This window comes from Acanthopagrus latus, chromosome 20 (assembly GCF_904848185.1).
Source record: "Acanthopagrus latus isolate v.2019 chromosome 20, fAcaLat1.1, whole genome shotgun sequence".
NCBI lineage: Eukaryota > Metazoa > Chordata > Actinopteri > Spariformes > Sparidae > Acanthopagrus > Acanthopagrus latus.
The window spans coordinates 11,259,039-11,276,020 of NC_051058.1; the positions used below are offsets into that span (position 1 = coordinate 11,259,039).

Genomic DNA, 16,982 nt, shown 5'->3' on the forward strand with positions numbered 1-16,982 from the left:
TTCTTTAAGAATGACTTTATGTTCTCTCATAATAATGCATTAAAAAAGGCCGACAAAAGCAACACAACAAGACAAGCTCAACTGATCCGGAGTGAAAACAAAAAAGGCATTAATCAATGGAGAATAAAAGGAATCTGCATCATCCTTTGTCAAACAACATCTAATCCGTATCTGACCCGCAGCACTGTATATCTGCACAAGGTGTCCATTACTATAGCTTGCATTGTTATGGTGCTTCTTTCATAACACAGTGATAGAAATAAAATAAACAGATTTATAGAATAAAATTACTGGGGTTTATTACAGTACAGTTAAACTTGGTTACTGACCACTGAAAGATAAACTGACCTACAGTATTTGTATGTACAGTTTGAAAACATAAACATAAAAGTTGGCACTGAATATAATACCAGTCAAACAGTAATGCCAACCTATGAGTCTAACAGAGCCATGTCATTTCACTACATGTGTAACAGCCTGCCACTCTCAGCACAGCATTACAATCATGTGTTTGTATAGAAAGCAGATTTATACAGAGTGAGTAAACATGAAGAAGTCACAGACTTCTACGATTTTAAAATACCTGTGTCACTGTTACAGCAATGTTGCGTTCAGACCTCAACAGTTGTGCGTGTTTTCACTCCATACTAGTGCTCCAAGACTCAGGATGTATCACGCATTTCTAGTTACATATTCCAAACAAATTCAACAACAGAAAAAGTAGTGGCACAAAAAGTTTGGCATATTCAATGGTGTCAAAACTACACTTAAATGTCTTCTAAATGACTCCCTGCACTAAGGGGAGGTGTTAGGAACATCTACCCTAACTTTGAGTGGTGCAGTTTATATTGTCCTTTTTCATAATAATCAAACCCTGTCATCGTTTTCAAAGGTTTGACTGCTGAAACTAAACTAAACCAATAAACTGTACTGTCCTTGATAACTGAATGACACTTTAGAATTTGTTTCTTCCTTCTCACACACTTTCCACACAGCTAGTATACATACACAAATACAGATGCAAATCAGTAAAAAAAAAAAAAAAACATCATCTCCATTATATCAGTTTCCCCATGGAGCTGTGTCTTTAATATCATCTGGCTGGCTAAAAAAATTCTCCCAACTCATTTTATGGTGTAACATTTATGCTGGCACACCTTCCCTTCAGCATCCGTTCTCACCTGAGTAAGGCGCCTACAGGTCTTTCTTGACCTCCGGCCGTGTCTTTTCTGTCCTGGTGGGCTCTTTTTGGTAAGGGCTCAGCAGCTGGAGCAGGTCATGCAGGGCTTTTCTGATCTGAGCACCGAACTTATGGGCATCCTGGAAGTGAAACAGATTAAAGAGTGAGAATATAAATGGGGCAGGGAGAAAATAAAATGTATTAGCATTTTATAAACTTCACAAACTCAAGGTGTAAAAAGCTGCGCTCGAAACTTAAATGTGTTGTTATTGTTCTTTTTTTAAACAGTTAGGCTGTACTGGTCAGTTTAACACCTTTATGTTTAATATTCAAGTGGAGTTAAAACCAAACTTTACAGGAATAATAAAAAATATGCGTTTAAAGACATCTTGACGACATCTCGTATACTCGCTCTAAATGGAAGCAACTTGAAAATATATAATACATTCCCAGTGCTCCAGACTAGCTTCATCTAGCTGCACCAAAAAAAACATGTTTTGTAATTGACTGCAGAACAGAAATAAAGGTGCAAATACACATTTTCCTTCATCTATATATAAATCACAGGACACGCAACCGAGAAATGGCAACAACCTCAATTGTTAAAAAAAATACACTGCTAAATTGCAGGCGCACCTCACAATGAATCAATTAGTTGTCAGATAATAGTGAAATATGACGATCAGTGTTTCCTGTGACGTCCTCAAATGTCCTTATAGTCCACAGCCCGAAGATATTCAGCTTGCTGTCACAGACAACTGAACATCATTTAAAATCTAGTCCTGAAGGAGGGCTTGCTCAAAATTGAGAAGTTCATTCTATTCACTCTTGTCATGCAGTGTCAAATTACTGCTTTCATTAAACTCACAGTGTCTGGACACGAGTGCTTGCACGAGATGTGGAAGTTAATCACGTCCTCTCCCAAAACGCTGTAGGCCACCCCATAACCGTCATCAGCCACCTGAGAAGAGTGCAAACAATATTTAACCATGCGGCTGCTTAATGAGTGTCAATAAAAACAAAACAGAACCACTGTATATTTCTGGCAGAGCTGAAACTGTACAGTCATTAAAAAAGAGCCATTTCCACTGAGAGAAAGAAAACTAGAGTCACTTACAATGCAGTTTCATGATAAAACCAGTAGAAATACATTCTCAAATGAACAAATCAGCTTTTTATTTCTGCTCAAATGGCTCTTAATGCTACTGAAGTACTGAGGGCAGCACTTACCGGTCCAAAGCCCCCTCCACAGGAGACGTACTCTGGGTGGTTGACCATGTCAAACAGCTCCATCTGCTGGACTGCAGTCTGACTGGTGGACAGACGCCAGGGCTCAGACAGCACCTGAAACACACGCAAGAAGCCATCGCATCAGTTCACTGAAGCAGCTGCTGCATATCTCTACTATAGAGATAATCAGTCAGTGGCGTTAAGTGTTTCAATTAGAACACAAGTTCAATGTAAAGGGTCAATGTGAGAAAAATTAATAAATTGGAGTGTAATTTATTACCAGAGACAGAATAATCTGAAAAGAATTACTTTTATATGTAACACTTAAATAATAAGCACTTGAATAAATACATTATGTTCATTTAGAAGTCCGCCTTAACTCAATATGTATTACTGAATAATTCATCTGCATTCATTTAACAAAGTTATTTTGTGAGTGCATTCTGATGTAAATAAAGTGACAAAGAAACAACTAAACCTCTTTCAAGAAAGGAGATTCCACTCCAAGGTATTTGGACACCACGTAGAGGCAGAAGAGGTGTCTGTCGATACCGCCTCCGGTCATGGCCATTCGGTATAGAAGCTGGTGTTTTTCCGACGCTGAGCGGAACAAACGCCTGCACACATCTGCTGCCTGGTGGAGAATGGCATGAGCGGCACAACTGCTTAGCATACACACTAAAAATAGCCGCGGTGTCATTCATGCTAGAGCAACAGCAACTAGATATGATTGTTTGCATGGATTTATTTTCATCCTGCGTGTGATATTTATATTCTTCATCAAATAATTTCTCAGTCTGTGCAAAAATGAGAAAAAAAACAAAAATCAATTAAAAATTTCCACCGTCTCACCTCTCCGCCCTCCAGTGCGCGGACAAAGGCACAGCTCTCATTGGAACAGGAGCGAACGGTCTCGGTCCTGCCCTCCCTGAACAGACGGGTCATGGAGGACTCGTACGTCAAACAGAACGTCCCCCGGTCCTACAACACAAACACAAAACAGTAAATATTAACAGTCCCATATTCAGTTTCCAAATGTCCTATTTTAAAGCAGTCTTTGTGTCTATCATGTAGGTGTATGTATGTAGGCTAAGCTAAACGCGTTAGCATACCCTGTCTGAAGTGGGTACACAAGCTCGACTGTGCCTTGAGGATGTAAATAATATCTTTTCAAATCACTTTTTTGTTGTTTTTTTCCATTTTAAAACACGTCCCCATCTACTTCACTTGTTCAGGAGAAAGCTGCAGTGCTGGTTGGCTGTGAAGCTCCAGACATTTTTTGTGGAACATGAAACTTTACTCCCCTTCCATCAACATGAGGGTGAGTAGATGATGACTGAGTTTTCATGTTTGAGGCTCACCCTGTAGTAGGCCAACTGAAGAGCCATTTGAATGAAGGCATCTGGACTGACTCGACATTTCTTGACCTTTCCTTTGCCGAAGTCTCGGAAGGCAAACACGTGGAAGTCCACATCGTCAGCTAGAGCCTGGGCCACCGCCAGAGACTGAGAGATCTGCTCCTCACACTGAGACAGACACATTCAAACAGTTGTCATCCCCAGGACTGAGTAAACTCTAACCATATCATTGATTAAAAAAAAAAAAAAGATTAAAAAGCCATGGTCATGCAGTCATTTTCAAGACAAACATCCTGTACAACAATGCAAACATTAAATAGAGGTTGACATTTACGTAAATGTACTCATTCACTTTCTTGCTGAGTGTTATTCATTGAGACCGCTGTCATGTTTGTACCCTAAATACAAAGCTAAGACAGCTCGGCTTGAGTGTTGTCATTACTGTGACGTTACCAGACCAACAAGTAGAGGTTACAGGATGCCCCTAGCCCAAAATACTCCAGCACTGTGAAAGCACAACTTTTTTCAAGTATGATATAATGGTGATTAGATAAAGGAAATGCGAGAGTGGAGGAACTAACACCAATGCTAGAGAAGTGCTGAACACGGTGAGAGCACAGGTGTGAAGGAGACAATCGCACACTAAGCTACTGTACAGTTGAATCGTTGGTGATGTAACAATTTTTGCGTGGTAGCTGCGAGTGTGCGGTTAGCTAAAGGACTCGAGGAATTGGGGGAAATGTGCGAATGACAACTAACTTCTGGGGGGATCTCCCAGTTCAGCTTCTGTGGCCGTGGTAGTGATGAATCCACTTCTCCTTTGCAGTGACCCTCTGCGTTGTATCCCAGCTGGAAACAGTCGGTGGCCAAGGTGTACTGCAAGCACACAACAACCATTAAGTGACCTCAGCCTCGACAACAGCGTGCAACCTCTCTTTCTTTCAAGTGACTTACCTCCCATAAATGTGATAACACCGGTGCATCGGCCCACGAGTGCTCTGCGTTGATGCCATTCTTTCCATTCTTGTAGTAAACGACAGAGAAGGACTTATCAAACCACCTGCAGGACAACAAGATAATGACTGCTGGCTCCGATTCAACAACTTAACATGACATCTTCACAAGGCAGTGATCAGTCCTGTGTGAAATTACCTGTCGTAACATTTCCCGTGTAACAAGGATTTGGCGTAGCAGTCTAAACTAGCCGCTGGGTCATCTCCCATCATGCCCTGTTCATCATCATCCAGAGTCACAAAGAAGGCGGCTTTTTCAATGCAGTCCAGAGAGCGCTTGTTGACCCCACTGCTGAAATACTCCGCTCTGGCTTTAGCCCATGGAATTCTGGGAAAGATTTCAGGAAAAGATGACAGTTCATTAAGGATGCAGCGTGCTGCATGGTCCATGTGATTTAAGCGCGGCTGGTTTGTCACGCTGACCTGTCTCCAGCAGTCAGGGCCCCAAGTTTGGCCTCTCCTTTGGCAGGAGGGGCAGGGTCGTCAAGGATCCTCTGAATCTGGAATTCGATCTCCCTCGGGGAGAGGAGTCTGCCTGCCTGGTACACCCAGAGACGAAAGTAGCGACCTCTGTGGTATACTGCCACATAGTCACTGTCCTGCCAATGCTGTACAGAGTCTTCACACATAAGAAAAGAGGAAGAAAGAGTGTAAATATTTTCTGCGAGTTGGAGATTGCATTAGATGTACATTAGGGCTTTTTGTGTGCCTTGTGCTTTGGTGTATTCAAAACCCGAATGTGTATTTCCAAACTCTTTTTAAGTTTTTAATCTCAACTTTCTGTCTAAACTTTTGCCAAGGAACATTTTGTCAGCAGGCTGTCACTTTAAGTGCCAGATTCAGTGAACCATCAACAATTCAACTTCCCTCAACAAACACAGTCAAGATTTTCCTTGAATGTGCTTAACCCTCAACCTGCTGCAGCGACATTTAAGGCCCCATTCAGACGAAATCAGGCGCCGCAGAGAAAAGGCAAGTCCACCCATTTATTTTGAGTGCGCATTTCAGTTGTGGCAGTCGGACCACAGGGCGACACATGACGTGATGCTCAGACCAGCCTGTCAATGTTATCATTGTTCAAGCTGTTGACACAAGGTTTACAGCATGACACTATAAACACAGCCTAATACTGTACAGGTTATAATGGATGTTTTTCATGTTGTATTATAAATGCTGGTTGACACGTTTGCTGTCAGGGTGACGCAGATACCACAAACATTTAGGGGCAAACTAGAATTTCTATTATTGCTTGAGACATAATTAATATCATCAATTGATATTCAGACACATGAATGTAATCAAACAATAAACATGTAACTAACATAAAACGTATTTATGTTCTTATTTCTTGTTTATCAAAAACACAATTCCAATACCATAATTTCTGCCCTGCACTAATCACCGCAACACCTGCTGTGGTCTGAATGCAGCCTTACTCACTGGCCACAAACAGAAGACTGCATTTTCACTGGATAGAAAGTTAAATATGTTTGAAATTAAAAAAAATCTTGGAAAACAGAATCCCTCCTTCCACCACCCATTGGCAAAGGCCAAAAACAACAGCCACACAGTAAGATGCCTGAGATGTTTTCCCTGCATCGCTGGCACACCCTGTTAGAAAGCCTCTGTTGCCAGAATGAAAAGGATGCACATTATAAAGTTCTGATCCATATGCAAACACTTGACACAGTGGCGCACACTCAAGTGATTTGAGAAGAACACTGAAACACCTTTAACCTCACAACACAACTCAAACAGCTTTTATAACAGTTTCATATTAACCTAGCCTACCTTGTGCTGACAGAGATTACTATAAAGTGATACAACTGAAGGCTTAACTTAACAAACGCAGGAATGAAGAAATATTGTAGGAGGCTTGACTAAAGGTCAGAGCTACAGTACTGACAGCTAGTGTGGTTTCTAATCAAAAATGACTGACTTGGTGACTATTTGGATGTTGGCGCATCGATGTGATGGACAAGGAACATTTATCATATATGAGACAGGTGTGTATCTTCATCTTTGATCATACACAACAAATAACGCTAAGCACATTTCTATTATTATCGTACTGGATTGACATTTAGAGATCTAAAGCTAGAATTGGGCCAACTGTGTAAAAATATAAATACTACCTGTTAGTGTTCCAGGGATTCGACAAGTGTCAAACATCCGCTCAAATTGATAGGAACAGCAAGGAACTGCAGACCTCAACAACCACTGAGCAGGATAAAGAAGGATGGGCCAGTACAACAAAAAAAAGAGGAAACAAAAGATGGTAGAAAAAAAATACAGGAGAGAACCGGGAAAGAGGGAGAATAAAAAGATGAGAAAACAAAACGTGTGGGCAGAAGAAAATTGACATTAGTTGGAGACGGACCCTTTCCAGAAAACCCAGACACACCTGAGATGAGACCAGAAGGTAAGAGGAGACTGATGAGAGCTGACAGGATGGGCAGTGCAGACGTATTATGACTCAGTGAATCACAACGCTTTGCATCTTGACACCACACACACACACACACACACACACACACACACACACACCCAGACACACACAGTGTCTTTCACACAATTTTCTAATCCCACACTTCAGCTCCAGAGGGTTCAGACACCTTCAGTATGCCTCATCATCTCTGAGGCAGCGGTGTGTTAGCACTGCTCACTAAAGTGAGCGTGGAACTGATGCAGGAATTCTGGCTGAAGCCAACTGGCATCATGTATCATATTTATATCAGCACTGTGTTAAAAGCCTCGTCATAACAGTATCTACGTGTGTACATGTCTAGTCGCTTTACCGGTCTCCTCTCCAGGAGTGCGTGTGGTGCTGAAAATCCTCTCACACTGAGCTGCACACAGTGGAATGACAGTGCCGGGTATACGACTCTGGGAAACGTAGAGGAGAAGGAGAAGGCAAGGGCATAAGGAAAAGAACATGGGGCAGCAGCGGAGGAAACGAAGAGTCAAGGAAAAAATAGGGAGAATGTTTGGAAACGAGGAGAGAGAAATCAAGCAAGCGGAGGAGACGTTGAAAGGAGTAGGAAAGGAAGAGGTGAGAGAGATGAGCATGGTATGAGAACATGAGGGTAATGCCTTCACATAAACATGAAAACTAAAGAAATGAATGGCGATGAACATGCTGTCTACCACACACTCATACACTGATGGATGGAGGATACTCACACAGTCAAAACACCTGATTATTTACCAGAATACGGCAAACAAAATGCTCCACAAAGAAATATCTCAATGTCTCAAAAATCTGAGACATCTGATTAACAAGTCCTCTGTTGCCATAGCAAAGAGACATGAATAATGAACGCCTCCGCATACATGAAGCAGCAGAAGTTGACTGGTGGCTAAACTCACAGGTTTGATCTCTTCTCTGTTGAGTTTGCGACGGTATAGGAAGAACGCATGGATGCTGTTCCCTGCCCGGGCCGCCTGGATGGGCGTGGGTGTCACGTACAAGAAGTCCTGAGCAGAAACAGAGACAGGAAGTCAGGTGAAGGTATTAACCCGAGTGATTATCAAGAGGCCTGCACAATATGAGTAACTGTTTATAAAACATGCTTGAGGAAACAGTTGAGTGTGACTGTTTGAGAAACCACGGTGAAGAAATATTCACACTTCACTGCATGTGTACAATATCAAAAGTCTAACAGTCTGAGTCTAATAAGCAGTAACACACAATTTGACCATTGTGTTTTTATCCTCGCGAGAAATAAACACCCACATATGATTCACAGAATGAATATCTAAATATCTAAAGCCATAAAACTGAGAAAAAGGTACTGGTAATGTACAGTTACATTCAGGGCATTTAGCAGATGCTTTTGACCAGAGTGACTTAGAATAAGTTTTTTTCTCACAGAAAAGTATCCAAAACATATCACCGGCAATAAAGTAAGAATGACAAAAAATAATACGAATTTTCAAGCCCTCGTCCGAGCACAGTAGCTACTATTTATCAAGGAAACCTCAAGTACATAAGTGCAGTTAAGATAAGGTCAACATATCAGACATTAACGTGAATCAAATTTAGAATAAGGACTACATCGACAAAACGATAGGAGCATTTACATACCATGCCATAATAATTACTGTTGACCATTATTGGGCTGCGTCCACGAAGATAAACATATTCCTCCCACCAGTCACTGACCTGAAAAATAAATAAAAAACACAGAAGTACCATGTGAGGAAGCAAATATCGCAGCCAACTGGCACTCACAATCGCTTGCATATTCAGATAGGATAAATAATTCAAAGCACAGAGCCTTACAAAGATATATATTGTTAATGGGATTTTAAATTGCCTTTAGACTGCTTTGCCCTGGACTTTTAAGTGACGTGTGAAGTAGCCACACTTCAGCAGAGCGTCACTGTCGCCCACTTACGTAGTTGGCGGCCCAGAGAGCTTTGAGTTTGAGGTACCACTGCAGGCGGTTACCGAGGCTGCTCTCGAACTCTGCGGCCAGATTGGTCATGCGTTCATATTGTGTATCGTCCATCAGCGAACGCACGGATTCCAAGTACTAAACAAACAAACAAAGAAAACAACATTTGAATAAAGGAATATAACAAGTAGAACACTTGGTGAAATTTCCTACCATTATAACTACATTTAACTCTGCTGATATAATATCAAATCTCCTCTTATCCGTCAAATCTAAATTTTTTATACCCCTTAAAAACCAGCTAGCAGGCTGATAAAAATAAAAATACAATGACAAAAGGAAATTTGGTGCAGAAAATGATCAATGTGAGAAAGCGATCCATCTGTTTCATGGTCAGTGAGCGGCGTGTTGTCGTTTCCTCTACTCGGTGTGAAGTCTCACCCTCTTGACTGTGTCCTTGATGGCAGGCACAGGCAGGTTTGGCAGCGAACCCTGGTAGCTGTAGAGCAGAGGCTTCCTGCCAGAAAAGATCCGCACCAGCGCCTGGCAGAGAAACACAAGCATTCAGACAACAGATACACAGACTACAGTGAGGATACACCTAAGACTAAATATCTATTGTTTGTTTTGTTCTACATGTAGTTTTGCAGAACATCATAAGATCAGATATTAAGGTAATTCTGTTTTGATTTGAAAGGCAACTGTGCCATTTGTAAACCTGGGCAGTTAGTTAACATAGTTAGGAGCGTAATGGACAAATAGGTACAAGAAGTTTTGGAATCAGTCCAGTAGATCTGCCTCGGCCAGCTAGATGTGAAAACATTCTGCTTCTACATGCTGTTTTCCCCTGCTGCCTCTCTCATGTCACCCCTCCCTCTCGCCTTCCTGATATTTTCACCTTTAACTGCGTAAATTAAGGGATTATTTCAACCAAAACAGACTGAGTGAAAGACTAATCAAGATGGTTTTGTTGAGTTTCATTTTGTTTCAAGTGACTTCTAAATAAAATGTGTTTTACGATGATAAAACTACTGGTTCTGAAAATAGAGCTTGGAGGATCTGGCCAGAGTGACATAGCGGCCGTTTCTGGCTAAACAAAAAGGATCTTGGTATTTACCAAAAAGGTCAATCTCTGTAGGGATCCTTTCCATAATGCTGAATGATAATCTCCTCCTGTCAGTGTCAAAAATAAGCACTTTTATTGGACGTACTTTGACAGCTGAAGTTGTCCCTAAAAGATTAAGTCGTAGCCCATGATGTGGATGAGGGTTGAAGCAATCTACTGGCTGCAGTTCCAAAACCTTTTGTGCTGATTAGTCATTTTCACACCTAAAAATGTAAATGTGGTGCTCAGGTCCATTAGTATTTAGACCTACTTAGAGGGACTCATTTCCATTTTCCTCTTATCTGTCTCTTCACTTCAAATAACTGGGAACTTTTTTTTTTGACAAGACAGCCTCACAGGTTATGCCTCTGTGCACCTGTCACGGTGCTGTTTCTGAGCTGTAGCGATGAATAATGGCCAGAACATTTTTTGTTGACCTAACATACATTTGTATGTAAAATATCATGATGTCATCATTTCATCTTATTAGACATTTATCAGATATTTTGTCATAATTACTGTATGAATTTTTATGTTGTCTTAAGTTCTGTTGTTTTGTGAGGTCACATTGACATTTCATCACCAGAAAAAAACTAATCAGTTCACCCTTGAGTCCAGGTGGATATTTGTGCCAAATTTGAAGAAATACTTCAAAGTATTCCTGAGATATCACATTCACAAGAATTGAATGTTCAGATGTACCCACAATTGGAAAACATAACGCCTCTGACGCACTAATATAATTTCACACCTAAGTATGGTTTTACTAACAACACTTAAACAAAATGAAACTTTAAAAATAAATACAATGAGCTTTAGATCGCATTGCATGACACTGTACTATCTGTATTTCTAACAACAGCTTATAAAAGCATCAGTATTCAGCGTCACCCCAGGCTGCACACCAAAGATCACATGACTGGAAAAAGTGAATATTACAGTAAGTTTACATTGAGAAGTCAAAGAGATGTGAAACAACACTGACCACCCAGACTTTAGTGGTGTTGGACATCTTGCCGTGTTGCTCGAATATCCAGCGGTGGTATGACAGTAGTTGTTTGAGGCACAGGCGCATGGTGAAGATGAGCAGGAGCCACAGCATGGTGCTGAAGAGCACTGCTGACAATAACGCCTGGCACTGGGAGCTCATGGACTGGCTGCAAATGGTGGGAGAATATGGACAGATGGATACAGGGGAAAGAAGGAGAAACAACAAATATCTTAATCTAAATTCACTACAGTACTATCAAGCGAGGAATTGTCCCATTTCTATCTTTTCCAAATGATCGCTGTAAGTGATATCCCTTCACTAAGAAGTAAATGTGGTTTATATGAAGAGAACAGTGGGAAAGAGAATGGAAAAAGAAGGGGTGGGGTAGACTTATCTAAACCACACTGCACATTTACATCATATACCAATCTCTCTGTGACAAAATGTACAGACAGGGAAAGGGAACATTTCATGTTTGCAAGGGTGTGAGTCATGAGATTAATCATTAATTTTAACTGTAACCACTATATGGAGTCACGAGATGTGTTTACCTGACTGGCAGGTGCTCCTGTATCTTGGCTATGAGTCCCATGGAGGGGTCGGAGCGAGTGTACATAGTAGCCAGGATTGCTATGACCACAAAAAGCCAGGACGAGGGACTAGCAGGATAAACCCCCGTTATCACGCTGTTCTGTTAACATGAGAAGAGAGAAGAGTTTACAATCACTACACAGACATGCACACTGAAAATTCAGTTCAGTTTAAGGCAGTTTATCTCATGCAAATGCTCAGTTCTGGCCATCTAAACTGCATTCAACTCGGAGTCAGGCATCAACAAGCTTTACTCGACAAATAAACGAACACTTTACTTGAAATTTAAGGCTTTTGCAGAAGGTGCTTGTCCAACGTGAAATGCTTACACACCACGGATCATGTCAATCATTCATCACGCTGCTTGCGAAAACGACTGAGCGATGGAAGTGAGGATCAGACAAAGTTATGAGGACGCCCACAGTGTCCTCAAGGCAGCAAAAAACTCAAGAGAGCAAGCACTCTTCTTCGGGAGTGCCCTGTATTCAGCATTTCAAATGAAAATGTCCAGTGTGTAGGATTTAGGAGTAACTCTGCCATGTTTACACAGTAACCCAGAACAGACAAACCAAACACTGACACTAGAAAGGGACTCCCGTTTTCTGTGTTTTTAGCTGACACGGCAGGGTGAGATGAGGAGCGTTCACTTGGTTGCCAGCCTCACTGCTAGATGCCACTAAATTTAACACACAGGACCTTTAACCATTATATACAATATCAAGGGCCGCAACTGAGTTAGACACCACAATAAGAAAACATCTTTAAAAGGTACAGATCAAATGCTGACATGCAAAGTAAAGTGTAGAGTGGAGCTACCTTGAGTCTGATGAGACGCTTCTTCCAGGAGCGCACACCGGAGAGGTAGATCTCAGTGAGGGCCTGGTGGGACAGCCGCACATCGATGCCCTCCGGAGTGACGGTGAACTGAAAGGCCACCGCCTGGTGGGCTTCTGCCATGATTACTGTGCACGAAGGACAGGGGAGAGGAAAAAGAAACTGTAAATTGAAGGGCAAGAAAGAATAAGTGCCCTGCCTCAGAGCTGTCAAACCTCAGACACTTCAGACAAAAACTCCTGGTTGGATTACTGGAAATATAAACATCCAGGATTAGCAGGTTTAACATGATTGTAAAAGACTGATTATTCTCCTTAATCATCATCTAATTCAACAAAAACTAATGAAATCTTCTGTCAGACAATAGGATAATTTGTCTGTAGTTTGAAACAGAACACAAAACGACTGATGAGACCTCCACTGTGACATTTAGGTATCTGGTGGGCAGATTATGATGAGGTGCAAATGGGTAGGAGAATTTAAACGGCAGCTTTTTATACCATAAAATGACCCACTTAATAACACTGAGGACTGTACACACACTCTCAACAAGAAAATATGCAAAAAACTATGTTAATGGCCAACAACAACATCGCTTTGTGATCACAATTCATATATGCAACTGCAGTGCAGCAGCTGATGGCAAACTGAACCCTGAAGGTGGACGCTGTGAAGAAACTGATTCATCAATCTGGTGATGAATTGCAAAACGTGTGTTTGTGTGTGTGTGTCTGTGCGTGCCTAACAAAACACATCCCTCTTATGAATGAGCACTTTTTCCAGAGAAGCTCAAAAGAGACAGTTTATTCATGAGTCCCTTTCAAAAGCAAAGTCAGCTTGAAACTGATACAGTCTGATGGGAAAGCGCTGACTGTCTGCTGATGTGATCGGGTATTTTTGTTTAAGGCAATAACTGCGTCTCTTCACAAAAAGAATTGATTTTCCTCCACAAATAGGCTATGGATAATGCCCCGGGGTTTAGTCACTGTGGCACTGGACTGCACCCCTGTGGAGAACACGTCTGCTCTTGTTGTGTGCGTTTAAACACACACACACAAACACACACACACACACACACACACACACACACACACACACACACACACACACACACACACACACACACACACATTTCTCTCATCGTCCCCAGATACCACTGAGGTTCTGCTCTTTAGGTCAGATCTGGCAGATACAGTCAGTAGACACGTCAGTCTGGCAGACTAACAGCAGAACATTTCAGCCTGTTTCTTCCAGCGCCAACGCAAACACAGACAACACAACGCACCTGCTCAGTTCAGATCAACTGCATGCGCATCAAAAGAGCCACTAAATTCTATTAACAACGTCCCTTTCACAGGAATGTAAATGTCCAGGGAGCTTAATGTGCATTAGCATCTCTGTGTCTTTAATTGCCAATTCACTTCGAGCTCATGGCTTAACTGTTGCAGTATGGAAAAAAAGACTGCCAGACAATGGTACAGCTTAACAATGATATTTTTGATCAAGCTACAGATATAGTTTAACTTAATAGAGTAATTGATAAGGCGCACAGGCTATAAATGATGTCATCTGTCAGAACTGACTGTATTTTTCTTTTACTTGCTTGGTTTAAAGACTAAACAGCAACGTTTTGCATCCTGATCTTTGGAAAATATCCAGAAAGAAAGCAAGAGAGTCAGCAGAACGTCGGAGCAGGACGTAAGGACAGAGGAATGTGGGAGTACTATGTGTAAAGGTAAATGCCAGGGGGTAAAAGTATGAACAAAACACATTTTCCAGCCTGACACTTAAAAAAAACAGGCAGGTGGCTACTGCTGTTTCTCACTAACTTATAATGGACAATTCTAGTTTTAGCCATGATTTTACATTGTGTGATAAAATACAAAATTAATGGAAATGATAGTTTTGTTAAAGTGAGATACCTTAAACAACTTCAACCATGTATCTGCATCATTTTTTTTGTCAACTAGAGCTTCTGGCTGAAAAAAGCCTCACATTTAAATCCCTCCAACTACTGTTTGATTGCAGTCATTTGCTGTTATGGCCGTTTGCCCTCCAGGAAAGACATTTCCAGTAACGAGTAACTGGAGAGTAATGGTTTGGTAAAAGTTTAACTATTCTTCGCACGCTCACACAGAAACACACACACACACACACACACTGAGTCTGTGCCAGCCTCCGTAAATAAAGTTTATTATTAGAACTGATGCTATTTTTAATACATTCAAAATGATTTGGTCACATATATTGTTAGATTTTAAAGGAGCACTGTGTAGTTTTGGGGAAGACATTTAAGACAAGAAGAATCCTCTCTGCATGATTGTTTTTATGCCTTAAAAAACTAAATAATCTAACTATCTTCTCATGACTGAGTAAAAAGAACTGACCTTAAAAGGAACAATGCAATTACATACTGTTTTACTTTGTTTACATTTGGCGGACCCTGCCACCTTTCTAACTTCAAACAGTTTTCTAGGGACCTTATTTTCCTCTGAGAACATCTTGTTTACTCAGTTATGAAAAATATGGTTATTTCTCAGTTTATATTATCACCTCAGTAATACTGTAAATATAACAATTCTGAGTTTGATTTTCATCTCCAAAACTACACAGTGACCCACTGATGTCTCCTTGTTACAGTAAGGCTAGTCCCTTATAAACATCCCAGGTAGGACACTCCTTGTTATCAATATAACATGCCTCACTGGCCTTTGCTGTAGAAGTCTCAGGGTCTGAATCTCTGGCAAAATAACTATCATCTGTCAAATACTTTCATCAAATTTGACTCTTTAATCTGCCTGGCTTTTACCTGCCGGGTATCCTGAACCACTTCTGTACTGAACCACTTCTAACAGGCGTGCTATATACACTGTATAAATAAAGAGATCCCTCTTCAGTGGAGGAATGCAAGACATCCAAGAAACACTGGTATGTCAGCAGAGTCTAAGCTAGCAAGTCTTTTTAAATATACTAAGTGGACAGTAAATCCCTTTACATCCAGACATTACAATTACAAAGCACTGTAACCGCTCTGGTGAGCCAGTGTCTTATTTACTGTGGGTGTTTTATGAGGAGGGGATGGGCAGATAGGTGTGGATGTTTCAGTGTTTCACAAGCAGAGGTCTACTGACTGGAAGTAGCTAATCTGTAAACTCTTTAGAGAAGCCATACACTGCATCAGTGAGTACATAAAGGCACGAATAATGGGACAACTTACAAAACGTATGTCAACAAACAAAGCAAACAACGGCTGGGCTGACATTTTAGCCCCTGCAGCCAGGTCAGCTCATATCAGGGAGCAGGTAGGGATTTTAAAAAGGCTTATTGTAGCTAGCTAACGCTTAAGAAATTAAGCCACAAAATAAAAAACGCCCTGTTTGTTTGGTCGTGAACGCAAAGTAAAATTTGATCCAGCAGTAGGAAATCATCTTTACATCTAACAACCGTCACCCTGAACATTTCTGGCAGCTACGCACTACTGATAGCTGTTATGCTAACTTACAATCGCGAAGAGCTGATAGATGGCCGTGAATGCGGGCTCGCGTTTTAAATACAGTATCAAATCCAATGCTAGCAGCTGCTATAGCAGCTAGCCGAGCGCCCAGCCCAGTGTGTGTAGCTCGCAGCGGCTCGCAGCGGCTATAACCGCTCAGAGGAGAGGCGACTTGTGTCTTCACAGCGCACTACAGCACCGTATCACGGCGGAAGCCTGTTAGCATACCTGTTGTTGTTGTTGTTGTTGTTGTTTAGGAAATGTCGACAGTCCAGAGCAGAAGAAACCGACTGTTAACTTCTGACGTCGACTCAGTGCTCGGTGTCTGCAGCTGTATCTGAGGTCTGTGCGGTCCCTCCCCTCGGCTGACTGAACAACTGTACTACAGATGCTCGCTTGGATGGAGCTGATGCTGCCTTCACCGGCCGTCGGAAATGTCGCGATCATGCAGTGGCAGCGAGTTCTCGTGTTGCGTTTATGGCACGGAGAGCTATAGGAGCCTGTGACAACAGCTGATGTCAACTAAAATATGCATTTTAGCTGACCTTCTATGTAAGGGGTGCCCAGATTATTTTGTTTTAAAGGGCCAAAACTGAAACCAAAAAGCAAGCACGTACTGAATTTTGCACTGTTAAAGGTGCACTATGTAGTTTTTGGGAAGACATTTTAATCAGGAAAGAGATTTTCACAGACTTATTTTTTTATGACCAACCAAAAACCATTATCAAACTGTCTTAACAGAATAAACAAACCATATTATACTATTTTACTTTGTTTATATTTGGCA

At 41.4% G+C, this 16,982-nt stretch overlaps 1 protein-coding gene across 3 annotated transcripts; it reads right to left on the minus strand.

Moving 5' to 3' along the window:
- LOC119009379 (carnitine O-palmitoyltransferase 1, liver isoform-like) lies at window positions 1–16,608 on the minus strand. Of its 3 annotated transcripts, XM_037080593.1 has the most exons (20): window positions 16,425–16,608; window positions 13,731–13,736; window positions 12,685–12,834; window positions 11,829–11,968; window positions 11,272–11,443; window positions 9,623–9,724; window positions 9,182–9,319; window positions 8,869–8,946; window positions 8,151–8,258; window positions 7,580–7,667; window positions 5,205–5,400; window positions 4,921–5,109; window positions 4,723–4,828; window positions 4,528–4,644; window positions 3,772–3,936; window positions 3,263–3,391; window positions 2,889–3,044; window positions 2,411–2,524; window positions 2,049–2,141; window positions 1–1,320 (listed from the first exon to the last, which is right to left on the minus strand). In XM_037080593.1, the coding sequence occupies exons 3-20, from the start codon at window positions 12,823–12,825 to the stop codon at window positions 1,195–1,197; spliced, it is 2,358 nt and encodes a 785-aa protein (XP_036936488.1). In that variant the 5' UTR covers window positions 12,826–12,834; window positions 13,731–13,736; window positions 16,425–16,608; the 3' UTR covers window positions 1–1,194. The 3 variants fall into 3 exon arrangements, with proteins under 3 accessions (XP_036936488.1, XP_036936489.1, XP_036936487.1); XM_037080594.1 differs by lacking the exons at window positions 7,580–7,667; window positions 13,731–13,736 and adding an exon at window positions 6,917–7,001 and having other exon boundaries at window positions 12,685–12,830; window positions 16,424–16,608; XM_037080592.1 differs by lacking the exon at window positions 13,731–13,736 and having other exon boundaries at window positions 12,685–12,830; window positions 16,424–16,607.
- Window positions 16,609–16,982: the final 374 nt, after the last annotated feature.

Excerpts from the sequence above, each read along its gene's own strand:
- LOC119009379 (XM_037080593.1), bottom strand. The coding sequence starts at position 12,825 with ATGGCAGAAGCCCACCAGGCGGTGGCCTTTCAGTTCACCGTCACTCCG. Across the intron at positions 5,401-7,579 it reads CACTCCTGGAGAGGAGACCG|ACTCTGTACAGCATTGGCAG; the intron begins GTAAAGCGACTA and ends TTATGTGTGAAG. Across the intron at positions 5,110-5,204 it reads GCCCTGACTGCTGGAGACAG|AATTCCATGGGCTAAAGCCA; the intron begins GTCAGCGTGACA and ends AATCTTTCCCAG.